Below are 12305 nucleotides of genomic sequence, written 5' to 3'. Positions count from 1 at the left end.
GTCATTATCTTTCACATACTCTATTACTTTCATAAAGGCCTCAGCGCAACTGGAATTTACAGGTGTTCCTGGAGTGAAATTCTGCGTTTTTTTAAACGACAAAGCTTTGGTATTTGATGGCCAGTTCGAAAGTTTACATTGCATGGTTGATGGTACAATGCATCTGCGGCAGGTAAATCATTAACTGACTCAAGCTTTCCTTGAACATCCTCGGCCCATTCATCACCACGTTCCTGGCATATCTTCTGAATGATGCTTTGAAATTCTAAAGTTCTGACAGGGTGGACTTCATTTGACCTCTTCTTTCCTGATAGATGCGCATTCGGTCAACAGAACAGACAATGTTCAGATGAAAACACAAATCTTGAAATTTTTAGAACGTCTCCACTTCTCACTTGAATAATTTACACGGGGCTGTTGGGAAAGACTCTGTTTTATCACATTTGGGTTGGTATACGTCTTTCGGCATTCTTGATGAACGACTTGGCCAGCTTGAACGTGCACAGAGTCACCACGAGCTGAGCTTGCTGAATTAATTCCATCGCAGCCTTTGTTCCTCAAAATTACAGTGGGCTTTCTATCAAGGTCCAGGTTGCCAATGATTCATTTCTCCATTGATACTTTAAAATATCTGAAAGTAAAATAAATAAATTATATTATATAACTGAGAGTGAATTACATGTACTCGGTTCGATCAGTGAAACTTACCCTCTAAAGGCTACAATGATGATAAAGTTTATCTTTATTCTACATCAAGAAAAGATATATCCCCTTGTAACTATTTTATTATAAAAAGTCACTTCAATTACATCAAATAAGCACGTTTTCTAGATTACCATAACGTAGATGATCCTTTACCGGTTGAGCAAGCATCAAATGATGTCAGTTTTCGTTTTCTGACAGAAGTAACCACACCATTGTAACAAAGCAGCTACTGAAAAATAGCACAAAATACCATTGTATATCCATGAAAATGTGTATACAATTTATTTATATATTCTCTTGAGTTTTTTGTCATGTGTACTGTGACTTTTTACGAGAAAACGGGCTTTTTTTACCGAAATGAAAGTAATTGTGAACTTTTAGATACATTATGGTGTAAATGGGTTCCCATAGATTTTTTTCTGATACAGAACCACCCCTTGAAATGTGCATAATTTACATTAAAAATCAGAAGATTAACATATAAAAGGTCTAGGATTTCTTGCAATACTTCTAAATACCCATTCTATGTTCAAAATCTTTTATTTTTTAAAAATTCATTCCCCCAAAACAACAGTGAACAGTAATGAGTAATGAGTAAATGTGACGTGATTATTTGTAAGAAATAGGCTTCTTTCACAAAATGTGCCGCAGTATATAATATCACTGTCAACTTAATTTATATTAAGGGTACATTTATAGGTTTAAAAAGATAAATACTTACCCAAAATTGATGAATTCTCCACAATTCCAACGCTGATTTTTACGTTCACGTACATGGAGTTTGAGAGTTATGTCCCTTTCATACTATGGCGCCCCAGCAAAGCAGGCCGCATTGCAAAAAATAGTTCCATGTTTAAAATAAAAATTTACATATTTCCACCCCCTAGATTTTTTCTAGACTTTTATTATGTGGTTGAGCGATCCATTTGTGTTTTGTTCCAGCTAAAAGCATTTCTTTTGCAGACAGCTGAAGGTTAAAACTTAGATTGACTGGAGTATTTGTTGTCCTTTATTGGTGATGATTTTGCACATGTACAAAAGTGTGGAAATTCGTGCGTATTCTCACCATTGAGCAGACGTAGGTTTCATGGACGATGGTGCGACATTTAACTGATCGTGAGGGCTATCGCACTCCCTGCTCCGCGTCAAAGTTTTTGTTAAGGTACACATCAAATCGCTCATTGGCTAAAATTGACACATGCTTTTGATTGACAGACTGGATCGGTCTATTTCTCATACATTTTGCAAAGTAATGACAAATGGTCTTTCTCATCAATATGACGACTCTTGATGAATTCTGGCGAAATACACTCTTTACAAAAAGAAAAACATAAGCCATTTCAGACGAATTATTGCGTTAGTTTAAGAGCAATTATTTAATGTAATAGTAAAAAAGTGAAAATTCACACATCTATACTAGACTAAGAGTTCGCTAACACAACAGCGCTGTGTTCATGTTTACTTGAGTCAACAAGATGGCGTCAAAGTCACTACTTTGTATGGCTACCATTGGCAGAAATACTGTTCGGCACCGTCTCGTCACAGACTGGATAAGTAGACGAAGTCACCCTTGTGGAATTCTTCCCCATTCTTCCTGAAATGCGATGGCCAGTTATGGAAGTGTCTGAGGCGTGTTTTGACGCTGACGTATGCGTCGCTCGACTTCATCCACTAGGTGTTCTATCGGGTTCAGATCTGGTGATCGGGAAGGCCATGGCTAGACATTGACGTAAGAATCGGCAAGGTAGGTGATGCGTGCTGTATTTGAAGTAGCATGGTCATGTTGGAACATGGTCATGTTGGAACAACTCCCTCTGTCGGTCCATAATCGGAAGCAAGTGACGTGCAAGAACTTAGTTGATGTACCGATCTGCTAACAAATCCCCAGAACCACCACTAAATCATATCTTTGTGTGCTGGATATCGCACCCTACACCATGACACTTTCTCCACCGTTTCTGTCGACCTTTCGAATAAATTGCAATTAGGGGCAACACGTTCATTTCTGAGATGGCGAACACGCTGTTTTCCATCTGGCTGGTGAAGAAGAAATCGTAATTCATCACTTAACCAGACTCGCCTCCAGTTTCTGAGGTTCTAGTTCCGGACTCTACGACACCACCGCAAGCGATTGCGCCGATGAAGTCTCTCGAAACAGTGACAACAACTGTCCTTCTTGGTCGAATCTCCACTTTCTGACAGTTTGGTTGGAAATTCTTCTTAAACCAGGGATATGTTGTGCAGTCTCCACGGTTGTGGCAAGACGACGACGCAAGAGAGCTACACGGATGTAGCGATCCAGGGCTTGTGTGGTAACTCTTGGACGGCCGCCGCCGCATCTCGGACGATCTTTGGCGGAATCGGCCCGCATGAAACGATCTCAAAGGCTCCCCAGCTTCAAGGCGGCCTGTGGGAATGTTCCGATTGGCGGCACTCAGTCGTGGCATGATGATTTTCTTTTTTCCAGACTAAAAACGAATAACAAAATTAAACACGTTTTCCTTTTTATAGAGATCGATACCGCATGCTTTTTCGCTTACATGCACGTGCATTTTGCTTTGCATATTCTTGGCGACGTTTTGGCGAATATTTCTTCAAACGCTTCTAAATCAAGGGAAAATGTTAAAATAGCCGCGTTTAGAATCACACAAAGATGTCGTTTTGGAAAGAAATAGTATATTTGTATTCTTTTTGCCGCAGCTACATGAGTCAATTATTCTCAAAATCACCCATGCGTTTCTTTTTTGAAGAGTGTAGATCAGGTGTGAAAACGAACACTGTCGTCAGAAAACGACACTACATGTTAATGTAGACAAAGATTTTACTGTGAGAATCTTTATTAAGACTCCTTAATGAGACACCCATCGTCTACTTGTTCCATACATGGGCTCATTATTCTATGCGATGTAAGTAAAGTCTATCGCATTGAATAAGAAAGGAAAAAATAGATATAGTTTAATGATTTGGTAAGAGGTTAAGGTCTACGAATGTAAGGACACGGTCAATGTATCCTGCTGCAGACATTGTTAATTGTTATGCAAGTTAATCGTATGTTTTACATATTGCTTTCAGGCAATATATTTCGCTGTGGATATTAATTCCGTTGGGATTAGACCGGAGGCCAAATTAGCACCATAATCTAAGGGGGTGTAACCCGGGCCAGTTTAGGCATCACAATTACATAATAATGGCATAACATTTCAACTCTTATATTGAGCTCAGAGTGAGAAAAGTAACTAACTATTTTTATAAACGCTGATATTAAATGTGTCTGATATTTTGGGGTGTATTTTAGTGTAAAACCACAGGCACGGCTAACTATCCATACACCATATTTCCTAACATATCAAACAAAGTAATGGTCTTTCATAATGTTTTCAATATGGCTGCTCTGTCGGCGATAACTGAAATTGGATGCGATCTTCTTGAATGAAGTACGAGATAAAGAAATCGAAGTCTAATATGCACGCAGTCTATGTGAAGTATCCTTTGACACGCTATGGGCTCAAAATAAACACGCACGTCATAAGCTCCTTTGATTTTCCATCTGAAGATGTCCAAGTTTCGATATATGAAAAGAGGTTATTAATGTGGTAGCCAATCCCATTGAGCTGTAAGTCAAAACAACCAAACGCAGCTGAGATATTCACCAACCAACTTTTGTCAAAGTTATACGTATGTATTGTTTATTCTTGAATGCACCAGACTTCTTAGAAATCATCTGATCTAGCAATGAAAGCAAGTGCCAATTCTAGAGTATTCCTTAAACATAAATTAGATAGTTTGTTACTTTTCAAGCTAAAGAAAAGACTCCACAGTCAGGTTTTTTGCCTACATTTTACAATAAATAATGTCCTCCAGGCATGTTATGAACAAAATCAATGACTCATCCCCCCCCCCCCCCATATTTTTCATATTTAAAAGCATAATTTAAAAAAATTAATATGTACAAAATTGTTAACCCTCACTCCCTTAGAACATGCGTACAATAATGATGGCCTCTCAACCTTCCTTAAAACAAAATGGGTGACACCCCCTCCCCCACACACACACACACCTAAAATCATCATCACCCTCCTAGCTATAAATTATGAACGGTCCCTAAAGAGGTTCAATTTAAACAAATATCATTTGACAATGAACATAAGTAATTCACTATATTTACTATAGGTATTCATATTGATCTTTTACTGCCCATGCTTTTACAGTCGGATGGGTAAAGCTGAAGTCCCAGTGCACCTTGGGGACACACTGACTACATGGGTGGCTAGTGCCTTTGGATTAAGCTCGCAGTATGGACTAAGCATCTCATCAGAACATGCTCAGGTAAAAAATACACACAAGACATACGCCAAAAGATATGTCAAAGCCCTGTTTTGTAATTAGCTGACCTTATTCTCGGATATGCCAAGCTTCTTCAAAATTTCCTAGGTTTGATTTTCTTCGAAGATTTTATGCAATTCTTTCTCTAGTTCAAATCCCAAAATCCATACACAGTATTAACCATGAAACATTTCCATGTCACAATAACTTTTGTGTCTGAGCGTATCAAACGGTCCGACACTATGAGCTGATGGATGAGACTAGGTTTTGGAGCGTGGTCCTGTATTGAGTAAAGCAAGTTATTGCAATTATTCAGGATGGAATATGAAGCTAAAGGCATTACTTTAATGTCAGGTAGTGTGCAACAGAAAGATGCAGTAAGTTATCTCTGTTATAATCAATCAAAGTACAAGTAATCTGTAACTTGTCTTTTTCAGGTGCAAACGTTTCTGAATTTCTTCGTGACACTCACTGTTCCGGATCACATCGTGTTTGGGGAACAGATTCTGTTACAGCCTCAGGTGTTTAACTACATGGACAATGATGTACCTGTGAGTATGGCTGAGTAATACTTAACGTCATGAGTTACCATGTGATAACACACGTGAGAATGATATCACAATAAACTAGAAAGTGTTTTTACTCGTAAAAACAGATGTCTCCCCCTTCCCCCTACTCAACGTTGAGACCAAAATTCATTTGATTCCTTCAATTTCAAAATGTCTACTATCAAAAAGTCAAAGTCCAAATTTGTTGCGATTGAAACAGATAAAAATAAAGTTGAAAGAAAGTTCAAACCCCAAAAAGGCACATCTACATAATATGGAGAGGCAGTGTAGCAAATTTGGTGAAGATGGATCAATTAGTTTCAGAATTTTGCTCCGGAAACGACCTTTACCCTTTAAAAAGACCAAGTCCAAATAGTTGCCATGAAAACAGAAAAAAGTGGAAAAAACTCAAACCCCCAAGATATGTAGTGAGTAAGTGAGTTAAGATTTAACGTCACATCGGCCTTGTCCCAGCCATATCGTGACGAGAACAATGTAATTCATATCAGTAAAAATTAAATTGAGAAAATAAAAACCTGTCATCGAAGGACAGTGAAACTACTAGAATATCACAGCTCTTTATTTAAACTAGTACGCAATCATAAAAATATATCACTATAGACAACAATACAATATAAAACCGGGCTATAAATCACCAGCAACCGGAGGCTAATATATTTCACTAAATATTAAGACCACAACTTAATGTTTGATGAAATAATGGATTAATTCTATTACAAGTGTCCATCCTTCAGCTTGCCCTATTGTGACGTCAGAAAATTGTTATGTCAATGCTATTGTGACGTCATAACGTCATAACTGTCATTTACTTCCTGAAGAAATTAATGAAACATGTGGGAGTGAAATTGGCTGTTTTTTTCAATCTTAATATCTGTGGAGGGTCTCTGATCTATGGCGGGTTTCCTAATCCGTGGCAGGTGTGATTGTTCGACTGTTACATGACATCATCGCGTAATGACGTCATTACGCGATGACGTCATACCTGCTAACCGTTCCCGACGTTATTCGACACTAGCCATTCGTGGCGATAGTAATCTCAGGAAAATCTTGTAAGCTAAGAAAATAAAAACCTGTCATCGAAGGACAGTGAAACTACTAGAATATCACAGCTCTTTATTTAAAACTAGTACGCAATCATAAAAATATATAACTATAGACAACAATACAATATAAAACCGGGCTATAAATGACCAGCAACTGGACGCTGATCACCACGCAAGGGATCATGGGGACTTGCGGCACCTTTGCTACCATCTTGGGGGCTGACATGGGACGATTATGCTGGAAACTATATGTATGCATCCCATACAAGTAATTGGCATTCTAAGATGCCTAGCGGTTAGAACAATCGAAAAAAAAGTACATTATCAGACAATAAAGGTATAGTTTTTTGATGACGTAACAATTGAATGACGTTATCCCGTCACTGCGCCATTCTAGTGTGCCCCCTCGTAATCGAACCATTTTACATTACGTCACAATGTAAGCGACGTCACGATGCATGTCAGTTGTCATCGCCTCGTACGGCCTCCTACAGTAAACTACACGGCTGCATCCAGTTTCTTGGTTTGCTGTTGCTTCACGCAGCTAACATCACTGGTCGAAACATTACGTTCATGTTTTACGACGGTTAAAATGTGTCATTTCGACTCACAAGTTTTCAGCGACACGGTAACGTTCGTAATGTTTACATTCCCACAATGCAATTGTGGAATGTCGCTTGACTACTCAACTGTCCTCTGGATGTACTTATCTAAACTTACGCTGGTAGTAGAAATGCAACGTTCATATTGCCCCATATGGTTTACGTTAATGACAGATGTAATTAAAATAATTCAGATTCCTAATTTAGGTCACCGACACCGTCGTTCGTTTTCTGCCTTAAATTAATCGTAATTATCTTTAGAAAGTATTAAATTTGGCATCTTAGAAAAGAAATACACTTCGCTCTACCACCATGTATAGTGTAATAAAACACACTTTTGCCCTGAACTATTATAGTTAAAGCACTCGGACGTATTGTCACCATGAGTAAGATGTTTTATGGCGGGCTTTCATTCATCTTTATTTGAATTGATCGAGTATAATTTTCTGTTTTACAGATTTCTCTGGTGGTTAAAAACTCTGAGAATCAAAATGAAGTGTACAGAGGTGGAAAGGTCAGAGAGCACACTATTAAAGCTAGATTATTGCCAACTCCACTGCAACGAAGATATTGCAGACTGTCCATATTACATGCACATGTACGAATAAGTCGTGCCGGTTTAATGCAACTTTGAACACTTTAAGTTATCCTTATTTCCAGATTCATTTATTTCGAAGATTGATTATGACAAATTGCTCTTACTAAGAATGAGACAAATCATGGAAAAGGCCCCCATTTGTGATAAAAAAAGAGCCACAAAACTAGGTACACATCCATCGATTGTACAATTCCGAATATATCATGGGCATGTGTTTATGAATCACTATCAAATAGTTAAGGCATATCCTGTCCAACCGGTGGCTCAAATTTTAATAAAATAAATAAAGCCAGTTGTTTGGATCTTAAACACCAAGACCAAGTACGAGGGCGTCTCACCGAACACTATTCATGTCAGTGATGCGCCAGATTTGGATATGCCCTTCACATGTCTACCGTAATCATTTGGAAAGTTGTTCACATCCAATGGATATTCAATTCTTTATGGGGACTCATTAGAAGTACCGTACTTTCTTTTATATGTGCAGATTCCACATGGAGGAAGTTTATCGTTCATTGTCCCAGTCACAGTCAGCAGTCTCGGCACCGTGAAGGTCACTGTTACAGCTTATGGCTTTTTAAATGGCGTTTCAGACGCAGTTGAAAAGGAGATTGTTGTCAAGGTGCGTACATTTGTAGTATTTACAACATACCCATCATTTGATGAAGTATTGATGAATGATTTTACTATCATACAATAACGTGCCAGACAAAAAGATATATTTAACGATCAACGTCTATACAAATGTTTAAGATATGTATAATTAGAAATATATTAGAAGCTGCTATCCAAGGCCAGCACTACATTATTGCTGTGTGAGGTAACCCAAATGAGGATATACGGTGTTCGACTTGGTCACCACGATTTCGTTGAAGTTTGATCATGATATAGACCACTGGTACATCCACGTTAGAATTAATTACGGCCGTTTCATTAACATAAAGTGTTACATAGATAAGTGATATCAGAAGTGATACGTACCCAGAGAAATGTCCACTTGTAAACCTACTTCTTCACATCTTGTAGCCCCAGGGTGCTCCACAACACTACAACCTACCAGTTGTCCTAGATCTCAACTCCGCACATTCTGTGGTCGACACACTGGACATTGCGCTCCCTCCATCAGTTATTCAAGAATCTGTCATTATCAAGGCAAAGCTCACAGGTACTTTCTTAAACGCAAGACAGAATGTCACATGACAACAAATGGAACCAAAAAGTTGGATAAAAATAGGGCAAAATTTCTGAAAGTTCGTACTGCCATATGCATCTTTAAGATAACACTTGACATGGAAGGCCAATTATATAAGTATTGCAAATACTGTCCATAATGCTCCTCACTCAACTCGATCTGGAACACGAATATTTCACCACACTGTGGCTATTATACGGCTGCCCACGACATAAATGACTTCACCTGTTTCCATAATTGTGGAAAAGTGGATGCTTTCTGGTACGCTTTCCTCAAACATATTTACATGAATGCAGTTGCTCGTTAAATATTAATAAAAAAATAACAAGTTTAATCATGTTTACAAACAAGCATATGGTTAATTGAATGAATGGTGAATGCGAGTGTCAGTTGATGTGGAGTAGATGCCCCAAAGCGATTGTATGTATTGATTTGAATTTGACGAAACCTGATACATGATGTTTAGAGCTGAGTCTAGGTCATGAATGCAGAAACGCTAACAGCAATGTTATGAGAGGTGCATTTGGTTTGATGAATATGACCTTCTGTTTCAAAGCTGAATCATTTGGCATGTTTATTTTTTTTATAAATCCTGAAGTGACTGCATTAACCAAACTTGTTATTAGATTAGCATGAAAGAATATGGTTACTTATTTTATTTTTTTCTGGATGTAAAGTTGTGGAGCATTCAGGAAGCTTTGGAGATAATGCTGTATGTGTTTGCATTATTGCACACAGGTTCCTAGTCTGAATGATGACACGCGTCCCTGAACTAAACATATTTCCTGCTTAACAGTCTGACAACGATAATAGAGGAGCACAAAATGGATTATAAACCAGCTTTTCTCAAATAGAGGGCCACATTTAGGGTAGCCGGGACCATAATTACCATAAACAATGATTCGGGATAAGTTCTGTATACTCATATTTGACTGTTGTATTTACATGAGTAACAAATGTGTGTATATAGAAGAACGGTTAGGCCCGTCTTTGTTGTATAAGTGAGAACATGTTATTCACAATCACTGAACGTAGAACCTATTTCAGTTACAAAGTCCGTATGGCAGCTGCTTCTGTTTCATAACATTTCTTTTCAACATTGTTTAAGGAGACATAATGGCACCGAGTATCAAGGGTTTGAGCAAACTGTTGACGTTACCAACGGGGTGCGGTGAACAAACGATGATAGGACTTTCTCCTGACATCTACATATTGAAATATCTCAACAGCACTGGTCAAATGACTTCATCTAACCAGCAGAAACTGTCTAGCTATATAAAACAGGGTAAGGTTAGAATATAAATATATATGAGAAAGACAATTTCTCCCCCACTTGTTTCCTTAATTTCTTCATGAAGTAAATGACAGTTCTGACGTCACAATAGCAGTGACATAACAATTTTCTGACGTCACAATAGGGCAAGCTGTAATATGGAAATATAATTAATCCATTATTTCATCAAACATTAAGTTGTCGTCTTAATATCTTAATAAAATATTTTTCGTTGATTGGTCGCATAATTCATCATTAAATTTTGTTTCTATTTTGTAAAATAGACAAAATCTTAAATTTAATGTCTTTGTCTTTTGCACTGGTGTCAAGGAGGGCACTAAGTGGAAAACATCGAGTTCAAAACACCCTAAAACACCCTTGACATATAATGACATTATATGATGTTTTTAGCTGTACGGTCAATATTTGAACGCACATACAATCTTTCTTTTTTGTTTATGAATTTTATACTTGAGTTTTCAAATAGATATGGACATATCCCACAATTAGCTCTGTCACATTTAACTCTGTGTTCTGAAGGAGTATTGTTTGTATCAAATTTTGCCTTAGTTAATAATTGTTTTAATTTTTACTTTGGCGTTTACTTGTAATGAAATTAACATTCTGAGCAATTTCACTCATTTTTTTTATCACACATGAAAAGAGGTGTATTTTGTCTTATATTGAAGAACAAGTATGTATTGAAAGGATTATGGGTTGAGACATATGCAACATCAGTGGTATCAGTCTTTTGTTTTGTGTTGACTTTCAGGAGCTCTCTTCTATTGATGGATGTAGCCATACTTATTCCATCCTCGATAAGAAGTGTGGGGTATTCTCTTCTGTGTAGCAACACGTTGAGTTGTCTGGGTCGGATATTTCTTGTAACTTCATTAGAACAGATCATGCTGATACGCAGTGTTTGCAATACTTTAATTTGCCAGTTGGCCATCAGGGCCTTCTGTCGCCTACAGGCTTTAATATCTACATGCCCTGAATGAAATCTGCAAGCCCATTTTGTGAAAGTCAAACCAATAAAAACAAAATAGACTACACTGTTTCACAGTGTTTCTACAATTTCAATTAGCGAAACCTATGGCGCAGAGATACGTTTTTATTTGTTAAAGACTGGTGTTGAGATTACCAGGAATACCAGGAAGTGACACTGTAATTTATCGTAACATGATGGATCATGGATGATTCCCGAACGTTAATAAAGAAAAATATATGGGAAAGTACAGTTGCAAAAATATTACAGATAATTTACCGAAGGCCACAAGGGCCTGCGAATATTTGAAACTGCCGGCCTGATACAGTAAAAACCGGCGCTGGGCCTCAGGGACGGCGATTATTTCGAACGCTGCAGATACGTCTGGCCAAGTTGTAAGGGATACTTTTCCTGGTATTTGATGGGAGACATGACAAAAATTCCAAATACTGTTTAGTGTAGGTAGGCTTATAACATATGCCCGTTTCTAAATGTCCCTCGATTATTTTCACAACAGTATCGAGGAAATAAATTTCACAGTCACTTGTTTCCATTGAAAACACAATATGTTCATTCATGTTATTCAGTATCTTGTAGAATGCACCTAGATTGTTATTCGTAAATGGCCATAATGTAAAATAAAAAAGTCATCAAAATATCTTCGCAAGTTTTCAGTAAAGTAAATTAAAATTACACTTCCTATTTTTTCTTCTAATTGATTAACTAAAATATTTTCTATACACCCTAATTCTAAGGTTGCATACGTTTGGGCCATTTGTGTGCCCATAGCTATACCTATTATTGTTCAATGTGAATTTTACAATTTCAAGTATGAATAATTTTGTAAATCTATTAGGTGATAATTCTGGATGTTTCTCCAGCCAATGTGCTGTCGCTCTAAGTCGGAATAATATATGCCAAGGGTGTTTTGGGGAATATATAGTCGGGTCCATAAACAACAAATAAAAGACCCACAGACATGTTGTATTCCACTCAGTGCCCACCTTGACAC

General features: G+C 37.6%; 1 protein-coding gene across 3 annotated transcripts in view; it reads left to right on the top strand.

The window, feature by feature from the left end:
* LOC124256386 (CD109 antigen-like) overlaps positions 1–12305 on the top strand; it is a 62749-nt gene that overhangs the window by 37671 nt on the left and 12773 nt on the right. For all 3 annotated transcript variants that reach the window (XM_046690392.1, XM_046690391.1, XM_046690390.1), the window contains 6 exons: positions 4914–5031; positions 5466–5579; positions 7700–7756; positions 8328–8462; positions 8867–9005; positions 10141–10317. In XM_046690392.1, coding sequence (XP_046546348.1) covers positions 4914–5031; positions 5466–5579; positions 7700–7756; positions 8328–8462; positions 8867–9005; positions 10141–10317 — 740 coding nt within the window. The remainder of the gene's footprint in view (positions 1–4913; positions 5032–5465; positions 5580–7699; positions 7757–8327; positions 8463–8866; positions 9006–10140; positions 10318–12305) is intronic.

The sequence above is a fragment of the Haliotis rubra genome, unplaced genomic scaffold (assembly GCF_003918875.1).
Source record: "Haliotis rubra isolate DU_JTF1 unplaced genomic scaffold, ASM391887v1 Scf626, whole genome shotgun sequence".
Taxonomy (NCBI): Eukaryota; Metazoa; Mollusca; class Gastropoda; order Lepetellida; family Haliotidae; genus Haliotis; species Haliotis rubra.
This window is presented reverse-complemented; position numbering and strand designations above follow the sequence as displayed.